At 44.1% G+C, this 23,284-nt stretch overlaps 1 protein-coding gene and 1 non-coding gene across 7 annotated transcripts in view; both read left to right on the forward strand.

The window, feature by feature from the left end:
- The window catches only part of CHD4 (chromodomain helicase DNA binding protein 4), a 40,770-nt gene that overhangs the window by 11,720 nt on the left and 5,766 nt on the right, over window positions 1–23,284 (forward strand). For 5 of the 6 annotated variants that reach the window (XM_053556464.1, XM_053556465.1, XM_053556468.1 and 2 more), the window contains exons 16-37: window positions 85–285; window positions 474–611; window positions 875–996; window positions 1,123–1,296; window positions 1,647–1,788; window positions 1,883–2,014; window positions 2,117–2,234; window positions 5,166–5,290; window positions 5,952–6,189; window positions 6,335–6,510; window positions 12,213–12,393; window positions 12,478–12,564; window positions 12,655–12,743; window positions 12,836–12,969; window positions 13,309–13,453; window positions 13,567–13,732; window positions 13,994–14,091; window positions 14,197–14,326; window positions 15,558–15,629; window positions 15,915–16,052; window positions 16,321–16,429; window positions 16,543–16,675. In XM_053556464.1, coding sequence (XP_053412439.1) covers window positions 85–285; window positions 474–611; window positions 875–996; window positions 1,123–1,296; window positions 1,647–1,788; window positions 1,883–2,014; window positions 2,117–2,234; window positions 5,166–5,290; window positions 5,952–6,189; window positions 6,335–6,510; window positions 12,213–12,393; window positions 12,478–12,564; window positions 12,655–12,743; window positions 12,836–12,969; window positions 13,309–13,453; window positions 13,567–13,732; window positions 13,994–14,091; window positions 14,197–14,326; window positions 15,558–15,629; window positions 15,915–16,052; window positions 16,321–16,429; window positions 16,543–16,675 — 3,048 coding nt within the window. Of the gene's footprint in view, window positions 1–84; window positions 286–473; window positions 612–874; window positions 997–1,122; window positions 1,297–1,646; window positions 1,789–1,882; window positions 2,015–2,116; window positions 2,235–5,165; window positions 5,291–5,951; window positions 6,190–6,334; window positions 6,511–12,212; window positions 12,565–12,654; window positions 12,744–12,835; window positions 12,970–13,308; window positions 13,454–13,566; window positions 13,733–13,993; window positions 14,092–14,196; window positions 14,327–15,557; window positions 15,630–15,914; window positions 16,053–16,320; window positions 16,430–16,542; window positions 16,676–23,284 lie in introns of all 6 variants that reach the window. The other variant, XM_053556463.1, reaches the window with a different exon arrangement.
- Window positions 13,773–13,911, forward strand: LOC128563020 (small Cajal body-specific RNA 11). The gene has a single exon (XR_008373693.1). It is a non-coding gene; the product is annotated as a small Cajal body-specific RNA 11 (non-coding RNA).

A 23,284-nucleotide genomic window follows, 5' to 3' on the forward strand; every position in this document is an offset into this window, starting at 1 on the left:
CAGCAGGAGGAGGTGGATATTGGGGTTGCAGTGTGCTGGGGTCTTCAATTCTGACTCTGCTTCTTATGCTTCTTATTTGCAAAGGGTCATTCCAAAGGCCCCTTTCTAGTGAGTGCCCCTCTTTCCACCATCATCAATTGGGAGCGAGAGTTTGAAATGTGGGCTCCAGATATGTATGTGGTGACCTACGTGGGTGACAAGGACAGTCGTGCCATCATCCGGGAGAATGAATTCTCCTTTGAAGACAATGCTATTCGTGGTGGCAAGAAGGCTTCCCGCATGAAGGTATCTCATAGGAAGAAGGCCACCATAGAGAGGGGGTTTTGACTTTGGGCTTAGTTTGTTTCTTTGTGACCTGGTTCCTCGGTATGGCAAAAGGGTAACCCTGGGAGGAGGAAAAACCCCATCAGACCCTTGGTTGTGCTTACATCAGAGGAGTTGACCAGTAGTGACCAGGTTGTCTTAATGTGCAGAAAGAGGCATCTGTGAAATTCCATGTGCTGCTGACATCCTATGAATTGATCACCATTGACATGGCTATCTTGGGTTCTATTGATTGGGCCTGCCTCATCGTGGATGAAGCCCATAGGCTGAAGAACAATCAGTCTAAGGTGAGGGGTTAGAGAAAGAGCTTATAGTGTCCAGTTTTAGTTTTCTAGTACCACCCACTCATTAAAGTGAAGAGAAGAGGAATGGGAAAAGTGGTCTCCGCCTTTTTTTCTCATATATGATAGGCCATAGTGGCCAGGTGTTTTAAAGGATGATGCCTGAAGGACGCTTAACTACTGAGCAGTAAAATAGCTTGAAATTTTGCAGAGATACACTAAAGCCCTCTTTTCATTGAGTTTTTACCTCTGTCCATCTGCTTCACCAGTTCTTCCGGGTCTTGAATGGTTATTCACTCCAGCACAAACTGTTGCTGACAGGGACTCCATTGCAAAACAATCTCGAAGAGTTGTTTCATCTGCTTAACTTTCTCACCCCTGAGAGATTCCAGTAAGTGTGTGTTTATTCATAATCGACCATAATTTTGCTTCTTATTCTTTTGCTGTCCTTTTCCTAAATTACTTTTCCTTTCTCCTTTCTCCCTCTCCAACAACTTTTTCCCATTTCTTCCTAAAGCAATTTGGAAGGCTTTTTGGAAGAGTTTGCTGATATTGCCAAGGAAGACCAGATTAAAAAACTGCATGACATGTTGGGGCCTCACATGTTGCGGCGGCTCAAAGCAGATGTGTTCAAGAATATGCCATCCAAGACAGAACTGATTGTGCGTGTGGAGCTAAGCCCTATGCAGAAGTGAGTTGAAAGGGACAAAAGCACTAACACTATTTTGCAAATAGAGCTAGACATCTGCCAGTCACACTGCAGCCTTTCTTACCCCTCCCCCCATTCAGCTTCAAGGCATCTGGTGACAGGATCAAATAAGGCCTAAAGAAACCTGATGCCAAGGAACTAGAGTACATAATTCTTACTTAGTTATACATTCCCTTATTTAAAATGGTGAGTAGTGGTGGTGGTGTTGGTGCTTGTGCTTGTTAGGTTTCCTTAGCTCCAAAGTGAGATATGTTGGAAAAAGATCTCAGGCCTGGGGATATGTCATTGAAAGGCTCTTGAGTCAAACCTATGTTTCTATCTTGCCTATGTAGGAAATACTATAAGTACATCCTCACTCGAAATTTTGAAGCACTCAATGCTCGAGGTGGTGGCAACCAGGTCTCTCTGCTAAATGTGGTGATGGATCTTAAGAAGTGCTGCAACCACCCATATCTTTTCCCTGTGGCTGCAATGGTATGTTGTGCCCACTCTTGTTTGCTTCTGAGTTGGAACTCCTTCATGTGGGATTTCTTTCAGGATTTTTTTTCTTCTTTGCTTTTGTTCTTAGGAAGCCCCTAAGATGCCTAATGGGATGTATGATGGCAGTGCCCTAATCAGAGCATCTGGGAAATTGTTGTTGCTGCAGAAGATGCTCAAGAACCTTAAGGAGGGTGGGCATCGTGTGCTTATCTTCTCCCAGGTATCCTGTGGGCTGGGAGCTATAGGGGACAGTAGTAGACAGCCTTCAGTGACACAAAGAAAGGGATTATCATGTCTCCATGATTAAACTGTGCTTTTACAGATGACCAAGATGCTGGACCTGCTAGAGGATTTCTTGGAACATGAAGGTTATAAATATGAACGTATTGATGGTGGAATCACTGGGAACATGCGGCAAGAGGCCATTGACCGCTTCAATGGTAAGAGGGAAGGAGTGTCCTAGCATTCCGAGAGGCCAAGGCAGGTGGATTTCCCTGAGCTCACAGGTTCGAGACAAGCCTAAGCAAGAGGGAGACCCTGTCTCTAAAAATAGCCAGGCGTTGTGGTGGGAGGCTGTGGTCCCACTTACTTGGGAGGCTGAGGCAAGAGAATCACTTGAGCCCATGAGTTTGAGATCGCTATGAGCTATGATGCCATGGCACTCTACTGAGTGTGACAAAGTAAGACTCTATCTCAAAAAAAAGGAAGAAGTGGTTTGGTTCCAAGCATCCTCATTCACTTGTATCTTTGGATTCATTACTTCGCTTGTTTTTGTGCATCTCTGTTTTGTTCTTTTGGGGCTTTGTCAATTGATATGGAAGAGTAAAGGTATTTTTTGCCGGGCGTGGTGTCTCATGCCTGTAATCCTAGTACTCTGGGAGGCCGAGATGGCTGGATAGCCTGAGCTCACTGATTTGAGATTAGCCTGAGCAAGAGTGAGACCTTATCTCTAAAAATAGTGAGGCATTCTGGTGGGCCCCTTAAGTCCCAGCTACTTGGGAGGCGGAGGCAAGAGAATCAGTCGAACCCAAGAATTCGAGGTTGCAGTGAGCTTATAACTCCACAGCATGCTATGGAGGGCAACAGAGTGAGACTCTGTCTCACAAAAAAAAATAAAGAAAACACAGCTCAAGGGATCCTCCCTCCTTTGGCCCCCAGAGTGCTAGAATTACAGGCGTGAGTCACCACAACCAGCCAAGAAAGAGTAAAATTTTTGAATGTCTCAATTGGAAGAATGTTATTTGTTAAAAAGTTTCATTTTGTTGCTGTTGGTAGAGTGCCTTGGTATCATAGCTCATGGTAACCTCAAACTCTTGGGTGCAAAGCAACTCTCTTACCTCAGCCTCCTTGGTAGCTGGGACTACAGGTGCCCACCACAACACGTGACTATTTTTTAGAGACAGGGTCTTGCTCTTGCTCAGGATGGTCTTGAACTCCTGAGCTCAGGCAATCCACCTGTCTTGGCCTCCCAGAGTGCTAGGATTACAGGGGTGAGCATTGCACCCAGCCCTGGGCGAATGTATTAGACTATTCCTAGATTTTTTCCTTTAGGGGGGAATCTTTGTTCTTTCTGTTAGAAAGAAGAGAGTGTTTTATTTAATCCCTTCATTGTATATTGAGGCTGAGGAGGGATCAGGACTTGTTTAAACTTAAATAGTGAGTTAGTGGCAGACTTTTCTGCTTTAGTAGACACTACTTTTTTTTTTTTTTTTTTTTGAGACAGAGTCTCACTCTGTCTCTCTTGGTAGAGTGCCATGATATCACAGCTCACAGCAACCTCCAACTCTTGGGCTTAAGCAATTCTCTTGCCTCAGCCTCCCAAGTAGCTGGGACTACAGGCACCTGCCACAACGCCCAGCTATTTTTTTGTTATAGTTATCATTCTTGTTTGGCAGGCCCTGGCTGGGTTTGAACCCTCCAGCCCCAGTGTATGTGGTTAGTGCTCTAGCTGCTGAGCTATAGGCGCCGACCCTGTTTTTTCTTTTTCTTTTTTTTTTTTTTGAGACAGTCTCAAGTTGTCACCCTGGATAGAGTGCTGTGGCATCATAGCTCACAACAACCTCCAACTCCTGGGCTCAAGTGATCCTCTTGCCTCAGTTTTTCTATTTTTAGTAGAGACTGGGTCTCGCTTTTGCTCAGGCTGGTCTTGAACTCATGAGCTTAAGCTATCCACCCACTTCGGCCTCTCAGAATGTTAGGATTATAGGCGTGAGCCACTGAGACCGACCAGTAGACACTAACATAGTAGTGTCTAATTAAAAAGTTTTTGTAGTAGTTTTATGCTTAGAAGTTGCAAAACAGGACAGAAAGTCATCTGTACCCTTCATCCAGCTTCTCTCAACAGTAACAACTTACAGCCAGGTGCTAACAGTTTAAATAACTAGTATAATTATCAAAACCAGGAAATTAACATTGGTATTATACTACTAACTAAATTGGAGACCTTAATTGAATGTCACTAGATTTTCCCCTAATGTCCTTTTTTGTCTCAGGATATAATCCTAAATCCCATACACCATTTGCTTCTTGTGCCTCTTCTCTCTGTGTGCCTCTTCCTCTCTGTGACATTTCTTCATTTTTTCCATTCTTCTATGGCGTGAATACTTTCGATAAATACTGGCAGAAGAATCACTTAAGCCCGAAGTCAAAGGTTGTTGTGAGCTGTGACACCACAGCACTCTACCGAGGGTGACATAATGAGACTCTATCCCAAGTAGCACCCTAGCCGCTGAGCTACAGGCACTGAGCCTCTTTTTTTTTTTTTTTTGTAGAGACAGAGTCTCACTGTACCGCCCTCAGGTAGAGTGCCGTGGCGTCACACGGCTCACAGTAACCTCCAACTCTTGGGCTTACGCGATTCTCCTGTCTCAGCCTCCCGAGCAGCTGGGACTACAGGCGCGCGCCACAACGCCCGGCTATTTTTCTGTTGCAGTTTGGCTGGGGCTGGGTCCGAACCCGCCTCCTTTGGCATATGGGGCTGGCGCCCTACTCACTGAGCCACAGGCGCTGCCCCCTTTTTTTTTTTGGAGATAGTCTTACTATGTCACCCTCAATAGAGTGCCATGGCATCACAGTTCACAGCAACCTCAAACTCTTGGGCTTAAGCAGTTCTCTTGCCTCAGCCTCCCAGGTAGCTGGGACTACAGGTGTCCGCCACAACACCTGGCTATTTTTTTGTTTTTGTTCTAGTTGTCATTGTTTAGCAGGCCTGGGCCGGGTTTGAACCCGCTAGTCCTGGTGTATGTGGCCGGTACCCTAACCAACGAGCTATGGGTGCCAAGCCAAAGGTTGTATATTTCTGAAATTCATTTTACATTTATTAATTAGAATTCAGGAGACATTTCTAATGGTGTGTTTGGTTCTTTTATTAGCACCTGGTGCTCAGCAGTTCTGCTTCTTACTTTCCACTCGAGCTGGGGGCCTTGGAATCAATCTGGCCACTGCTGACACAGTTATTATCTATGACTCTGACTGGAACCCCCATAATGATATCCAGGTGAGTAGGGGCACTAGTCCTAGATACGGTAACTTACTGGAAATGCACAGTGTTCTTTATGAGGGCTCCATTGTTTGGAATTAGTTGGTTATGTGAGAAAACCACATATTCTTTTTATGTTGTTACCTTATTATAAGCTAGAGAGTTGGGGTTAGCTATGGTCCTATTTTGGATAATAGAATAATAGGTCCTATTTTGGATAGGCAGTGATGTCTTGGGGGTAAGGGTATAAAGGAAAGTTTTACATGTAGGCAGGCTCTTGCTTTGTACTTGGTTTAACTTATTATGTGGAAGTCAAGGCAGAAGGGACTGCAGGAAAATATTCTGGGCTTGGTGCCTGTAGCACAGTGGTTACGGCACCAACCACATACACCGAGGGTGGTGGGTTCAAAACGAGCCTGGGTCAGCTATAAACAACAATGACAATTGCAACCAAAATAATAGCTGGGTGTTGTGGTAGGCACCTATAGTCCCAGCTGCTTGGGAGGCTGAGGCAAGAGAATTGCTTAAACCAAGAGTTTGAGATTTCTGTGAGCTGTGATGCCATGACACCATGACACTGTACCAAGTGCAACATAGTGAGACTCTGTCTCAAAAAAAAAAAAAAAAAGAAAGAAAGAAAGAAAGTACTATTCTGGCTTTATTTCCTGCTTAACTTCAGGCCTTTAGTAGAGCTCACCGTATTGGTCAAAATAAGAAGGTAATGATCTACCGGTTTGTGACCCGTGCATCAGTGGAGGAGCGCATCACCCAAGTGGCAAAGAAGAAGATGATGCTTACGCATCTAGTGGTGCGGCCTGGGCTAGGCTCCAAGACTGGATCTATGTCCAAGCAGGAGCTTGATGATATCCTTAAATTTGGCACTGAGGAATTGTTCAAGGATGAATCCACAGATGGAGGTAAGCCAGTCAGGAACTTAGGTTTTGGTATGGGGATTGGCCTGTGAAGGGTAGCTCTGGAGAGTCTTTGATAACATGGGTTCTGTGGGATTTGGTTCATTCACTGCAGCTGCTGAAGCTGACTAGGGGTGTGGATTCTTTATAGGAGGAGATAACAAAGAGGGAGAAGATAGCAGTGTTATCCACTATGATGATAAGGCCATTGAACGACTGCTAGACCGTAACCAGGATGAGACTGAAGATACAGAATTGCAGGGCATGAATGAGTACTTGAGCTCATTCAAAGTGGCCCAGTATGTGGTACGAGAAGAGGAAATGGGGGTGAGTATGAGTTCAAGGCAGTGCTGTCCTTGGTGAATTGTCTCAAAATTGGAATTGAGACCAAGATGGTATTAGAGACAAGAGGAAAACAATTGTAGGCAAATTAGTACATTAATGAATTGGTACACCTCTTCCTTTGAAAACAAAGCCTATAATGTGACTGATTAATAGTGTCATCTTTGCCTAGGCTAGCAAGAAACTTAACTGCCAAATATCATCCTCACAACATTGTATTGGCATTTTACCAGAATCTCATTTTTTCTTATGTATTTTATTAACTGTGAATAAAATTTTGAATGCTATCTCAAATCTTTTTGGAGAAAAGGCAGGAGATAAAATATGTACCTAGATAATCTCTTTTTTTAAAAAAGATGAGTTGTTGTTGCCCTTTTTCTCCCTTCCTTTCTTTTTCTTGGTCTTCTATAGCAAAAATTCCAAAACACTAAAACACAAACATGTGGCTTGTTTTAATAGTTTTCTCCCCCAGGTGATACAGAGGGGTATGAAATGAAACATAAAATTCACTTTCTCTTGGTCTTCTTTAAATCTCTTAGCTCAGGGTTCTTAGAATTGGCATAACTTTTGGTAATCTTTGCCATCCTTTCTTACCTTTCTATCTCAGAGCCATCCTCTTGCTATACTTTTCTGATACATTCCTGTTATCTTGGTTCTTAAAGGTAGTGCTGTTAACCTCAGTGTATGTGTAACTGTGGCTAAAATGTCTGACATGGGTCTGCAGATCAGTGGTAGCTCATCAGAAACAGCTTCCTGGTAGGATACTCCACATTCCTTTAATTGGTGTTAATGTATACGCAAGTGATTGGCTGAGATAGCATGTGTTAAATGGATAATCTCTGTTTATACATTGTTTGCTATTAGTGACTTCACCTGCTATTTACTTTTTATAATGTAGTAGAACCTCTGTAGATTGACTGTCTGAGGGACTGTAACAAACGGGTAAACATGGCCAGGCATTGTGGATCATGCCTATTAATCTTAGTACTCTGAGCAGCTGAGGCAAGTGGATCGCTTCTGAGCTGATGAGTTAAGAGACCTGCCTGAGTAAGAGTGAGGCCCTGTCTCTATTAGAATAAACAAAGCGGTCAGCATATGGAGTTGGTCAACATAAGGAACTAGGCCTACTGTACTAAATATGTACTTGTGGTGCATGTGTAAAAATTAAATCAACTTAAGTCAACTGTGGAAGTTCTATATTTTTGTTTTCTTTTTCTTTTTTTCTTTTTTTATTTTTACATATACATGTGTTTATTAGGTTTCCACTTTTTGCCTTCACAAAATTAAAAAGGCTTAAAATTTAATAACAATAACAAAGTTTAAGATAAGGATTAGAAACAAAAACTTCGTAAATATATTCAGAAAAGGAATCAATTGCTACATTGAAATATTAAGCAATAATAATGCAAAGAAAGTAACATTCACATTGTCAAATAAGAGTATGTCTATTATAGAAGGCTGACTCTGAGATTCAGTATAGAGTCATCAGTTAACTTAGTATCAAAAAATAAACAACTAATATATATAAGTAAAAGTAAAAGATAATTTTGAAAAACAGATCATGCCAAATCTTATAGATAATAGAAAAAGAAGAAATACTTCAAAATCATACTACTTGATCTGGGTACACCTGATATTAAAATTGGAGAAAATATTATAAAGGGGAAATTACAAACATATGTCACCTATAAATGAGGATGCAATAGCCTAAACAGCATATTAACAAGTTGAATTAAAAATCATATCAATGTACACAGCTATGATTTAATAAAAAAAGAAAAAAACTTAATGTTTAAGTAATATACTTCGGTCAAAATTAAATCCAATTAATGTGAGAATTAGTCACTATTTTCTTTTCTTTTTTTTTTTTTGGTTCTTGGCCGGGACTGGGTTTGAACCCGCCACCTCTGGCATATGGGACCGGCGCCCTACTCCTTGAGCTACAGGCGCCGCCCAGTTTTTTTTTTTTTTTTCTTCTTTTCCTTTACCTCACCCCTTCCCTCCTTCTCTGTCTGCTCTCCCCTTATGTTTTATTTTTGAATAGAGGTAGTTTACATGGTTAAAAATAAAAAATATACAAAGTTGTAGCCAGGTATATTGGCTCATGCCTGTAATCCTAGCACTCTGGGAGGCCGAGGTGGGTGGATTGCCTGAGTTCAGCAGTTCAAGACCAGCCTGAGCAAGAGCGAGATCCCATCCCTAAAAATACCTGGGCATTGTGGCGGGCACCTGTAGTCTCAGCTAGTTGGGAGGCTGAGGCAAGGAAATTGCATGAGCCCAAGCATTTGAGGTTGCTGTGAGCTGTGACACAATGGCACTCTACCGAGGGCGACAAAGTGAGACTGTCTCTCTCTCTCTCAAAAGACTGTCTCTCTCTCTCTCTCTCTCTCACACACACACACACACACACACACACACACACACACACACAGAGTACAAAGTTATCTCTTTTGCCTCTGTCTTCTAACAACCTAGTTCCCTTCCTGGGGACAAATAATCTTTTCAGTTTCTTATATGTCTTTCTAAAAATTTTATTTGCATACAAATTATACATATATTCATACATACGTATGCATACATCCATGTGCACACAAACACCATATTTTTAACACAAAAGTAATTTATTAGTATGCATATGTTCTCTACTTTGCTTTTGTCTACTTAATGTATCTTAGAGATCTAGACCAAACCAGAATATAAAGTGCTCCCCCATCTTTTTTTTTTGTCCTGCTATTTAGTGTTCTTATTTGGAAGGAGCAGTCATCCCTTGGGGGCATGGTTCCAGGACCTCCTGTGGATACCAAAATTCCTAGGTGCTCAAATCTCAGATATAAAACAGCATAGTATTTGCATATAACATGCATATTCTCCCATATTCTCTCAATTTTTATTTCAAAAAATTAAGGGGGTAAAAGTATTACTGTTACACGGATACCTTGTATACAGTGCTAAGCAGGGGTTTTTTTTGGTGCACTCATCACCAGATGAGTGTTCGTTGTACCTAATAGATGAGTTTTTGTCTTTCCCTCCCTTTTCCCCCTTCTCTGTTCTTGGTTTCCAGTGCCCTTTATAAGTCTTTGTAACCTCCCATCTACTTTAAATTATCACTAAATTACTTATAATATCTAATACGATATAAATGCTATGTAAGTAATCATTGTACTATATTGTGTAGGGAACAATGACCAAAAACATCTATATATGTTCATCGCAAACATAATTGGGTTTTTCCCTGAATATTTTTGCTCCTCAATTTGTTGAACCCATACAGAACCCCTGGACATGGAAGGCTGATTGTGCTGTAATTCATTTAGTTTCGTAATGGTGGGCGTTTAGGTTGTTTCTGATACTGCGATATCAGTAGCAGTTTAATAGAAGGGATTTGGAATCAATCAGTGGCCCTGAAGTGTCTCAAAAAACGTAACTGATGTAAGATTGGGAGCAAAAACATTATTGGGGCATAAAAGGATATGTATAATTCTTTTTTTTTTTTTTTTTTTTTTTTTTTGTAGAGACAGAGTCTCACTTTATGGCCCTCAGTAGAGTGCTGTGGCTTCACACAGCTCACAGCAACCTCCAGCTCCTGGGCTTAAGCGATTCTCTTGCCTCAGCCTCCTGAGCAGCTGGGACTACAGGCACCTGCCACAACGCCCGGCTATTTTTTGGTTGCAGTTTGGCCGGGGCCGGGTTCAAACCTGCCACCCTCGGCATATGGGGCCGGCGCCTTACCGACTGAGCCACAGGCGCCACCCAATTCTTTTTTTTTTTTGTTTTTTTTGCAGTTTTTGGCCAGAGCTGGGTTTGAATTTGCCACCTGTAGCATATGAGGCCAGCACCCTACTCCTTTGAGCCACAGGCGCCTCCCTATAATTCTTTTTCTTTGCAGACAGTTGCTAAACTTTTTTTTTTTTTTTTTTTTTTTTTTTGAGACAGCGTCTCCCTTTGTCACCCTTGGTAGAGTGCTATGACATAGCTCACAGGAACCTCAAACTCTAGGGCTCAAGTGATCCTCTTGCCCCAGCCTCTGAAGTAGCTAGGACTATCGGCATCTGCCACAATCTCCAGCTATTTTTAGAGACAAGGTCTCGCTCTTGTTCAGGCTCATCTCGAACTCCGGAGCTCAGGCGATCTACCCGCCTCAGCCTCCCAGAGTGCTGAGAATACAGGCATGAGCCACTGTGCCTGATTAAGTTGCTAAACTTTTATGAAGTTTATTTTGCTGATAAACTTCTGAAGTTCATAAAGAATAGAATGGCTCGGGGCGGCGCCTGTGGCTCAAGGAGTAGGGCGCCGGTCCCATATGCCGGAGGTGGCCGGTTCAAACCTAGCCCTGGCCAAAAACCACACACACACAAAAAAAGAAAAAAAAAAAAAAGAATAGAATGGCTCTTCTATTTTATCTTATGAAAATATTTTTTGCAGTATTTCAAAAGCTTCTCCATTCTGGCTTTCTAAAGCTCTAACCTTGTTTATGTTCTTTTTTGTTATCTTCCAACTGTATGTGCATCAGCATTTAAAGGATTAGAACAGTGGTTCTCAACTTGTGGGTCATGACCCACATGAATAGTATTAAAGGGCCACTGCATTAGGAAGGTTGAGAACCACTGGGTTAGAAGAATGCTTCCTGGCTGAGCACAGTGGCTCACACTTGTAATCCCAGCACTTTGAGGGGCTGAGGCAGGAGGATTGCTTGAGGCTAGGAGTTTGAGACCAGTCTAGGCAACATAGCGAGACCCCTGTCTCCAAAAAAATTTTTTTTTTGAGACGGAGTTTCATGTTGCCCCTCAGTAGAGTGCCGTGGCATCACAACTCACAGCAACCTCAAACTCTTGGGTTTAAGTGATTCACTTGCCTCAGCCTCCCAAGTAGCTGGGATTACAGGCTCCCACCATAATGTCTGGCTATTTTTGTTGTTGTTGTTTATAGTTGTCATTGTTTAGCAGGCCCTGGCTGGGTTCTAACCCATCAGTCCTGGTGTATGTGGCTGGCACCCTAGCCACTGATTTATGGGCACCAAGCCTCTAAAAATTTTTTAAGATTTATTTTATTTTATTTTTTTTGCAGTTTTTGGAGGGACCAGGTTTGAACCTGCCACCCCGGTATATGAGGCCGGCACCCTACTCCTTGAGCCACAGGAGCTGCCCTAAAAATTTTTTTTTTACAAAGGAAAGTTTCTTGGCTCAGCACCTGTAGTTTAGGTGGCTAGGGGTCCAGCCACATACATGAGCTGGCAGGTTTGAATCCAGCCCGGGCCAAAAAATAGCTTGGTGTTGTGGCAGGCACCTATAGTCCCAGCTACTTGGGAGGCTGAGGCAAGAGAATCGCTTGGGCACAGGAGTTTGAGGTTGCTGTGAGATGCGATGCCATGGCATTCTACCCACGGCGACAGCTTGAGACTCTGTCTCAAAAGAAAAAAAAAAAAAAAGGAAAGCTTCTTATCTATTCCTTCTTCCCTATAATAATTGCTCCATCCTATGTTTTTCTGTAGTTGAGACTGCTAACCTATATATAATTATATGGAGCCTGGTCCTGTCAGTTAAATTTTTCTGAGTTCTTAGGTCCCAGCAGGCATACCAAGTATTTAAGTGTCATGGAAAGGAGCTAGCAGAATGGGAACTGTGAGGACCAGGAGTAGCTGGTGGTGCTGACTTCAGCACTCCTGAGTCCTGGTCCTCCCTCTGTCCCAGGAGGAAGAGGAGGTAGAACGGGAAATCATAAAACAGGAAGAAAGTGTGGATCCTGACTACTGGGAGAAATTGCTGCGCCACCATTATGAGCAGCAGCAAGAAGATCTAGCCCGAAATCTGGGCAAAGGAAAAAGAATCCGTAAACAGGTCAACTACAATGATGGCTCCCAGGAGGACCGAGGTGTGTGTGGCCGGCCCCGTCCCCCACCCATGGGCCGTTCCACTAGAGCAGTGGGCCCCGCTCATCTGCCCTCTCTCCCTCCAGATTGGCAGGACGACCAGTCCGACAACCAGTCCGATTACTCAGTGGCCTCAGAGGAAGGTGATGAAGACTTTGATGAACGGTCAGAAGGTGAGGGCTCGCTTTTCTACTGGTTTTCTCAATATTGTTTCTCAATATTGACTCTATCAGTGTCACTCATTCATCTTTTTCTTCTTGCAGCTCCCCGCAGGCCCAGTCGTAAGGGCCTGCGGAATGATAAAGATAAGCCATTACCTCCTCTGTTAGCCCGTGTTGGTGGGAATATTGAAGTAAGTGGCATATAATTCTTAGGAGAAGGGGTGGGTGAGTGCCGGATATTATGAGATCTCTATCCCTCACCTAGGTTCCTTTTTTCTCTTAGGTACTTGGTTTTAATGCTCGTCAACGAAAAGCCTTTCTTAATGCAATTATGCGATACGGAATGCCACCTCAGGATGCTTTTACCACCCAGTGGCTTGTTAGAGATCTGCGAGGCAAATCAGAGAAAGAGTTCAAGTAAGTTGAGAGCTACAAAAGATTAATCTAGAACAATGGCTTCTCCTGTCTGGTCTCTCCACAGTACTAGTCTAGGCTGTGCAGGGAAATAGGCTGTTTCCTCTGTTGAAGTAGGCAGGTGAAGCTGTTAGTAATAAGAATACTTTGTATTCTTAGCGTCCCTGGAAGAGACCTTGGGACATGGTATGGGGTCTGGAGACCAGCCTTCCGGTGGAGTGGGCTTTACTTGGAGGTGGAGTCATAGTCATTGCCTGTGATAATGCCTAATTGGAGGTGGGAAACTGATCTAGGAGTTGACATGATCTCTGTTTAACTCATTTCTCTACTTCTTTACTGCAGGGCTTATGTGTCTCTTTTTATGAGGCATTTATGTGAGCCGGGGGCAGATGGCGCTGAGACCTTTGCAGATGGTGTACCCAGAGAAGGCCTGTCTCGCCAGCATGTACTTACTAGGATTGGTGTCATGTCCTTGATTCGTAAGAAGGTGAGCCCTGAGCCTTTCTCCATCTTTAAAAATTGTGAGCAAAACTGGACTGACAATAGGAAGAGGGCCTAGTGCTGGAATTGGATCTTTACCTTCTTGTCCCATTACCACAGGTTCAGGAGTTTGAACATGTTAATGGACGCTGGAGCATGCCTGAACTGGCTGAAGTAGAGGAAAACAAAAAGATGTCTCAGCCAGGGTCACCCTCCCCAAAGACTCCTACACCCTCCACTCCAGGGGATACACAGCCCAACACACCTGCACCTGCCCCACCTGCTGGTAAGAAAGTCTGCCTGTCCTATCACTTATTATCCCTCTCTTGTCCTGGCCTATGCTTGTTCTGCTCCCTGTGCTCAGTTCAAACAGGGTAGCCTGGCAGGACACACAGCAATCGCCCTCTCAGTTTAGGAGAGCCGTCCTAAGAATAGGGCTGGCTCTTAAAGGCACGAGAGGACAATTTAAGATGAGACAAACTGGGAAGGCATGACCTCTCCAATCTAGAACCTTCTTCCTAATTGATTGTCCCTTATTGGTCTGCAGAGGATGGGATAAAAATAGAGGAAAATAGCCTCAAAGAAGAAGAGAACATAGAAGGAGAAAAGGAGGTTAAATCTGCAGCCCCTGAGGCTGCTGTTGAGGTAAGAAATGGGAGAGATTGGATGCTATACTGAAGGCAGAGGGATAAGACTACACTTCAGGTGCTAGCCTGTCTGCTTATCTTTTTTTTTTTTTTCCCTTTGAAGTGTACACAGCCCCCTGTCCCTGCCGCAGAGGATGAAAAGGTCCTTGTTGAACCCCCTGAGGGAGAGGAGAAAGTAGAAAAGGCAGAGGTGAAGGACAGAACAGAGGAACCTATGGAGACAGAACCCAAAGGTATCTACATTTTCAAGCACTACAGATCTCTTTGTGAGCCATAGTTGCTCTTGGACTTTGAGCTTGGCTGTAGAGATGTCAAAAAGAAATGATACACTGAGGGCGGTGCCTGTGGCTCAGTTGGTAGGGCGCTGGCCCCATATACCGAGGGTGACGGGTTCAAACCCGGCCCCGGCCAAACTGCAACCAAAAAATAGCCAGGCGTTGTGGCGGGCGCCTGTAGTCCCAGCTACTCGGGAGGCTGAGGCAAGAGAATCGCTTAAGCCCAGGAGTTGGAGGTTGCTGTGAGCTGTGTGAGGCCATGGCACTCTACCGAGGGCTATAAAGTGAGACTCTGTCTCTACAAAAAAAAAAAAAAAGAAAAGAGATGATACACTGAAGAGTCCTGTACCCTTGATTTTAGATTGGGGGGTCCCCATCAAGACCTCTTTTATGGGCTCAGTGCCTATAGCTGAGTGGTTAGGGCGCCGGCCATATACACTGGGGCTGGTGATTTCAAACTCGGCCCAGGCCAGCTAAACAATAATGACAACTACAACAACAACAAAAATAGCCGAGTGTTGTGGCGGGTGCCTGTAGTCCCAGCTACTTGGGAGGCTGAGGCAAGAGAATCGCTTAAGCCCAAGAGTTTGAGGTTGCTGTGAGCTGTGACGTGACAGCACTCTACCAAGGGCAACAAAGTGAGACTCTGTCTCCAAAAAAAAAAAAAAAAAAAGTTTTTTTTTTTTTTTTTTTTTTTTTTTTGTAGAGACAAGAGTCTCACTTTATGGCCCTCGGTAGAGTGCCGTGGCTTCACACAGCTCACAGCAACCTCCAACTCCTGGGCTTAAGCGATTCTCCTGCCTCAGCCTCCCGAGTAGCTGGGACTACAGGTGCCCGCCACAGTGCCCAGCTATTTTTTGGTTGCAGTTCAGCCGGGGCCGGGTTTGAACCCGCCACCCTCGGTATATGGGGCCGGCGCCTTACCTACTGAGCCACAGGCGCCGCCTGGCAAAAAAAACGTATTTTTTATGACTTCAAGTACAGAGACTTACATTTAAGATTATTGCGATTATGGGCGGCGCCTGTGGCTCAAAGGGGTAGGACGCTGGTCCCATATGCCGGAGGTGGTGGGTTCAAACCCAGCCCTGGCCAAAAAAAAAAAAAAGGATAATTGCGATTGGATAATAGTGTGTAACAGAAGAGAACATTCTTCCTTTAGGTATATTCTCAGGGCCATCTGTTCTCTTAGGTATTGCTGACGTGGAGAAGGTGGAGGAAAAATCAGCAATAGATCTGACCCCTATTGTGGTAGAGGACAAAGGTGGGTGTTTGGAGGACTTTATCCTCTTCTGCCTTCTTATCAATAATCATATAGCCATTTTATCCCAAGATAAAAGACTTCTTCTGTCTCTATACTTGGTTGTCAATTGGCTAGTGGTACATTTTTCTGGGGGCGAGAGTCATCCGTGTGGAAAAAAGTGGTGGTTGGTATTGTAGTATTTATAATATTATAATACTAATACCTTATAGTATTTAGTGCTATGGGTTAGGCCATGCTGCTGAACTTTTGTCTGTAGCTGATATTTTTCTTCTGCATATCCTATAGAAGAGAAGAAAGAAGAAGAAGAGAAAAAAGAGGTGATGCTTCAGAATGGAGAGACCCCCAAGGACCTGAATGATGAGAAACAAAAGAAAAACATTAAACAGCGTTTCATGTTCAACATTGCAGATGGTGGTTTTACTGGTATGGGCATTAGGAGCCCACTGGGGTTAGAAGGATCTGAGATGAAATTGGAGTTCTTGTCAGAAATCTGGGTACAGAGACTTTACTAGATGAGGGTGTGCTAGGCTGATTGTGTATTTCTTTGGGTCTTGTGTTAGAAAGTCAGAGGCAAACTATAATAAGGTGGTATCAAAGGTGGGGGACGGGAGACAGGATCAATAGCTTTTTCACTTCTCACAGATGCTTGCCTTCCTTCCTCTTCTCTAACCTTCTCTGTGTTCCTCCTCAGAGTTGCACTCCCTTTGGCAGAACGAGGAGCGGGCAGCCACAGTCACCAAGAAGACTTACGAGATCTGGCACCGACGGCATGACTACTGGTTGCTAGCTGGCATCATAAAGTATCCTTTCCCTGGGTTTGGACTGAGGTTCTTGGTGGAAGGTTCTGAAGATCCTTAGTAGTTTGAGGTTCTTAATTTCCTTGCTTTGTTTTTCCTGAACATTTTTCCAATAGCCATGGCTATGCCCGGTGGCAGGACATCCAGAATGACCCACGCTATGCCATCCTCAATGAGCCTTTCAAGGGTGAAATGAACCGTGGCAATTTCTTAGAGATCAAGAATAAATTTCTAGCTCGAAGGTTCAAGGTGAGCAGGTTGAGGGGAGGGAGGAATACAGCATTCAACCAACAAGACTTTAAAGTGCAGAAGGTTCTGCAAAAGAGAGAGTCTATTCTTTCAAGCCATTCTATTTTAAATTTGTATATTCCACAAAAGGCTTTGCTCTTAAGTAACTCAAATATTAGGGCTCAAGACAGAACAGTCTAGAAAGTTTACTATTGGTACGTAAGTTATAAGTGGTTGAGTGCCTAATGAACAACAGACTAGTATGTATGTTGGGGGAACATTGCAGGTTGGAGTGTTGAGAAACGATACAGAGGTGGAATTGAATTGGCTTTCTGCGAAGACAGAGCTGTCAGTGGGCTGGTGGTCCTTTTGTTCTGTGTTAAAGAGTACCTGTGTGGGTAAGAGGTAAGGTGGATGCAAAAGGAGATGCAAAAGTAGAGCTCCAAGGCCTATAATCATAGCACTCTGGGAGGCTGAGGCAGGAGGATCACCTAAGTTCAGGAGTTTGAGACCAGCTTGATCAGAAGTGAAACCCTAGTATTTTTTTTTTTTTGAGAGACAGTCTCACTTTGTTGCCCCCCTGTAGAGTGCTGTGATGTCACAGCTCACAGCAACCTCAAGCTCTTGGGCTTAAGCGATTCTTTTGCCTCAGCCTCCCAAGTAGCTGGGACTATAGGCGCCCGCCACAACGCCCAGCTATTTTTGTTGTTGTTGTTGTTGTTTGTAGCAGGCCCTGGCCGGGTTCGAACCCACCAGCCCTGGTGCATGTGGCCGGCACCCTAATCACTGAGCTACTGGCGCTGAGGATGATGCCATTTTTCATATCAGGATGGAGATTGCTGAGTAGCATGAGAAAATTCTCCAGAAGGAACTGGGGAAGTAGGAAGGGAGCTCACCAATGGCTTTATGGAGATGATGGTATTGGAATTAAGTTTTGATGAATGTGATAGAGATCACTGGGTAGAAACAGAAGGGTGAACAGGTGGCGGAGTGTTGAGCTGTAGAAAACGTGTGTTGGGTGATGATAGGCTGGAAAGAGAAAGGCAGGGGCTAGAAGTCAGTAGGTGGGTTCTTGGTACCAGATATAGAGTTTGGACTTTACTCTTAGGTTAATAGTCATTGAAGGTTTGTGAGCAGAGTTTTGATTGGACCAAGGAAAATGGAAACAGCACTCATATGATAATTGAATTGTCATATAATCGTGAGGTATGAAGGGCCTGGCCTATTAGGCTAGTTGTGGAAAATGAAAAAGATAAGGATAAAGAAAACAAAACACTAAAGAATTTACAGGGATTATTAATTTACCATAGGTATCAGCTAGCCTTTTCTATTAAAGGGCCAGAAAAGTATCAGGCTTTATGGGACTCTGTTGCAAGTATTATACTTTGTCATTGTTGTATGAAAGCAGCTATAGGAGATACATATGAATTAAGTATGGATGTGTTTCAGTGAGACTTTGTTTATGGACTTTGAAATTTGACATTTATATGATTTAATGGGGTGGCACAAAATAGTCTTCTTTTGCTCTTTTTTCAACCATTTAAAAAAAGTGAAACCTGGGCGGCGCCTGTGGCTCAGTGGGTAGGGCACTGGCCCCATATACCGAGGGTGGCGGGTTCAAACCCAGCCCCGGCCAAACTGCAACAAAAAAATAGCCGGGTGTTGTGGCGGGCGCCTGTAGTCCCAGCTGCTCGGGAGGCTGAGGCAAGAGAATCGCGTAAGCCCAAGAGTTGGAGGTTGCTGTGAGCCGTGTGACGCCACGGCACTCTACTGGAGGGCGGTAAAGTGAGACTCTGTCTCTACAAAAAAAAAAAAAAAAAGTGAAACCTGGCTGGGTGCAGTGGCTCATACCTGTCATCCTAGCACCCTGGGAGGCTGAGGCAGGAGGATTGCTTGAGGTCAGGATTTGGAGACAGCCTGAGGAAGAGTGAAGACCCTCCTACTCCTACAAAAAAATAGAAACATTAGCAGGTATGATGGCATGAGCCTGTAGTCCCAGCTACTCATGAGTTGCGGCAGGAGGATCACATGAGCCCAGGAGTTTGATGTTGCAATGAGCAACCACTGCACTCAAGCTTGGGAAATAGCACAACCCTATCTTGAAAAAAAGGAAAAAAAAATAGCAATTTGTAGAAAAGAATGAGAAAACTATTTTTGTTTTAATTGTGTGTTGTTTATTTAACAGAATCTTGCTCTGTCCCTGGGCTAGAGTGCCATGGCCTTAGCTTAGTTCACAGCAACCTCCAACTCCTGGGTTTAAGTGATATTCTTACCTCAGACTCCTGAGTAGCTGGGACTATAGGCACCCAACCACTACTCCTGGCTAATTTTTCTATTTTTATTTTTATTTTTTAGTAGAGACAGGGTCTCTCTCTTGCTTAGGCTAGTCTTGAACTCCTCACCTCAAGGGATCCTCCTGCCTTGGCCTCCCAGAGTGCTAGGATTACAGGCCTGAGCCCCCATACCTTGCCAATTTTAGGCAAGTCATTTGGTATTTTTCCCAAGTCTATGACTCATCCTACTACTAAGTTCACCACCATATACTAGTGGGATCATGAACAGTCCTCAACGTGTGCCTTTGAGAAGCATCAAATCATCTATGTAGAGGTGCTCACGGCTGACAATAGAAGCGAAATTTCTTGGGTGAATGCTTTAAAAGAACGGCAGTGAGCCAACAACTAAACCTGGAGAATGCTCATAGTTTGGAGCAAGAAAAGAGAGCTGGTGAAGGAGACACACCTATGTAGATTCAGGAGATGCTGGGTCTGTTTGGGAGTAAATGAACAGGCCCTGATAGAGCCAGATACTGCTAAAGAAACAGTAGCCTGTTCTCATACCATCTTTTTTTCCTGGCTCCTCCTGGATTCACTTTCTAAGAACCAATGGATATTTAGGCAAGTTAAATTGTCTCTTAAGAACCAACGTTCTGTCTTTTGGAATTTATTTCAAAGAGTCTTTAACCTAGCTCCATCAGGTAACAGATGTGCAAGAGTGTTCAGTGCAGTATAACTTTTTTTTTTTAAATAATGAAAGGGTTACATTGTATGTTAGGTAGCGTCCAAGTTATAGTTGAGTCCTTTACCCAAGAAGTGTGCCATATAACTCTAAATTGTACCTATTAGGTGGGAACTTACTGAGTCTCCACTGCCCCCCCCCACTTGAATTTAATTGTGTTTTTCTCTTGGTGGGCCTGTAGTTGTTTATCTACTAGTTTCAAATTAGTATCAAGTACATAGGGTGCTTGCTTTTCCATTCTTGAAATGCATACTAAAGAAAATGTTCTTTAACTCCATCTAAGTAATTCTAAAAGATGTAAAGTCTCCATCTTTTTTTATGGCTGAATGGTATTTCATGGTGTATATAAACCACAGTTTATTAATCAATCTATCCATGGGTTGATGGGCACTTGGGTTGTTTCCACATGTTTGTGAATTAATTGATGAATTAAGCTGCTATAAAACATTGGAGTGCAAATGTCCTTGTGATAAAATGATTTTTTTTTTTTTTTGGTAGAGACAGAGTCTCGCTTTATTGCACTTGATAGAGTGCTGTGGCATCACACTGCTCACAGCAACCTTCAACTCCTGGGCTTAGGCGATTCTCTTGCCTCAGCCTTCCTAGTAGCTAGGACTATAGGTGCTCGCCACAACGCCTGGTTATTTTTTTGTTGCAGTTTGGCCAGGGCTGGGTTTGAACCCACCACCCACAGTATATGGGGCTGGTGCCCTACCCACTGAGCCACAGGCGCTGCCCTAAAATGATTGTTTTTTTTTTTTTTTCAAATAAAGATAGAGTTTTACTGTCACCTTCGGTAGAGTGCCGTGGCATCATAGCTCACAGCAACCTCCAGCTCTTGGGCTTAGGCAGTTCTCTTGCTTCAGCCTCCCAAATAGCTGGGACTACAAGCACCCACCACAATGCCTGGCTTTTTTTTGGTTGCAACCATCATAGTTGTTTGGCGGGCCCGGGCTGGATTCAAACCCACCAGCTCAGGTGTATAGGACTGGCGCCTTAGCCGCTTGAGCCATAGGTGCTGAGCCAGCAGTGACATTCTTTAAGAACCCATAAAAGGCCTGTGGCTCAAGCCACTAAGGCACCAGCCACATACACCCTGAGCTGGCGGATTCAAATCCAGCTGAGACTGCCAAACAACAATGACGGCTGCAACCAAAAAATAGTTGGGGGTTGTGGCGGGTGCCTGTAGTCCCAGCTACTTGGGAGGCTGAGGCAGGAGTATCGCTTGAGCCCAGTAGTTGGAGGTTGCTGTGAGCTATGATGCCATGGCACTCTACCCAGGGTGACAGCTTGAGACTCTGTCTCTAAAAAAAAAAAAAAACACCCAGAAAAGGGCTCTGCACCTGTAGCTCAGTGGCTAGGGTGCTGGCCACATAGACCAGGACTGGTGGGCTTGAACCCAGCCCGGACCTGCCAAATAACAATGACAAATACAACAAAAATATAGCCGGGTATTGAGGCAGGCACCTGTAGGCCCAGCTACTTGGGAGGCTAAGGCAAGAGAATCGCTTAAGCCTAAGAGTTTGAGGTTGCTGTGAGCTGTGACTCAACGGCACTCTACTGAGGGAACATAGTGAGACTCTGTCTCAAAAAAAAAAAAAAAAAAAAAAAAGAACCCATAAAAGAAGGCTGAGTAACTGTATTAGAAAGGTTGCCTTGGCTCGGTACCTGTAGCTCAAGCAGCTAAGGTGCCAGCCACATACACCTGAGCTGGCCTGTTTGAATCCAGCCTGGGCCTGCCAAAACAACAATGACGGCTGCAACCAAAAAATAGCCAGGCGTGTGGTGGGCACCTGTAGTCCCAGCTACTTGGAAGGTGGAGGCAGGAGAATCGCTTGAGCCCAGGAGTTGGAGGTTGCTGTGAGCTGTGATGCCATGGCACTCTACCCAGGGCAACAGCTTGAAGTTGTCTCAAAAAAAAAAAAAAAAGGCTGCCTTTGTGGGAGGAAGGAAATGAGATGAGATAAAACAGAAACAGAGTCTTCCTCCATCATCATCGCTAGAGTGCAGTGTCGTCATCATAGCTCACTGCGGCCTCAAACTCTTGGGCTCAAGTGATCCTCCCACCTCAGCCTCCTGAGTGAGACTATAGGTGCATGTCACCATGGCTGGCTATTTTTTTCTGTTTTTTAGTAGGGACAAGTTGGTTTTAAACTCCTGAGCTGAAGTGATCCTCCTGTCTTGGCCTCCCAGAGTGTTAGGATTATAGGTTTGAGCTATTATACCCAGCTTAAAATTATTTTTAAAGAATAAAAGAACCTCAGCCAGGCTCAGTGGACTTGTGTCTGTAATCCTTGCACTTTGGGAGGCTGAGGTAGGTAGATTGCTGGAGCTCAGGAGGTTGACACCAGCCTAAGCAAGAGTAAGGCTACTTTGGAGGCTGAGGCAAAAGGATGGCTTGAGCCTGAGTTTGAGGTTGATGTGAGCTATGGTGATGTCATGGTTTTCTACCTGGGGTGACAGAGTAAGACTCTGTCTCAAAACAAACAACCATGGCTGGGTGTGGTGGCTCACACCTGTAATCCCAGCACTTGGAAGACGGAGGAGGGTGGAGGACCTGAGCTCACAGGTTCAAGACCAGCCTGAGCCAGAGTGAGACCTTGTCTCTAAAAATAGTTGGGTGTTGTGGTGGGTGCCTGTAGTCACAGCTACTTGGGAGGCTGAGGCAAGAGAATCACTTGAGCCCAAGAGTTAGAGGTTGCTGTGAGCTATGACGCCATGGCACTCTATCGAGGGTGGCAAAAAGAATAAAAGAACCTGGCTTGCCGCCTGTGGCACAGTGGTTATGTCACAGCTGCAAGGAAGGCAGGTTCAAACCCAGCCCAGGCCAGCTAAACAATGACAACTGCAAAAAAAAAAGCCAGGCATTGGGGCAGGCACCTGTAGTCCCAGATACTTGGGAAGCTGAGGCAAGGGGATTGCTTAAGCCCAAGAGAAGGTTGCTGTGAGCTGTGATGCCACAGCAATTAACTGAGGGCAACATAGTGAGACTCTGTCTCAAAAAAGAAAAAGAAAAAAAGAAGCTGATATAAAAGTATGGTAGATAACTACAGTAGGTATATCCATAGGATGGTCTACCACACAACCATTGAAGTTTTTGAAAAGTAGTATATGATAAAGGAAGAAACTTAACCACGAAACTTAGAATGAAAACACAATATAGTAGTATGTGATAAAGGAAGATACTTAACCATGTAACAATGAAAACACAATATGAGCCAGATACAGTGGCTTACGCCTATAATCCTTGCACACAGGGAAGCAGATGTGAGCAGATTGCTTCAGCTCAGGAGTACGAGTCCATCCTGAGCAAGAGTGAAACCCTGTGTCTACCAAAAATAGAAAAGCTAGCCAGGCATCCTGGCAGGTGCCTGTAGTCCCAGGAGTTTGAGGTTGCTGTGAACTATGACCTCCTATGGCACTCTGTCAAGGGTGACTGAGTGAGACTGTGTCTTAAGAAAAAATAAGACATATATGATCTCAATTAATGTGAAAAACATACACATAGAAAAATCTCAAAAGAACAACAGAACATCCATAGTTACTATTGGCCGGGAGCAGTGGCTCACTCCTGTAATCCTAACACTTTGAGAGGCCAAGGTGTATGATCACTTG

This window comes from Nycticebus coucang, chromosome 12 (assembly GCF_027406575.1).
Source record: "Nycticebus coucang isolate mNycCou1 chromosome 12, mNycCou1.pri, whole genome shotgun sequence".
Lineage (NCBI taxonomy): Eukaryota > Metazoa > Chordata > Mammalia > Primates > Lorisidae > Nycticebus > Nycticebus coucang.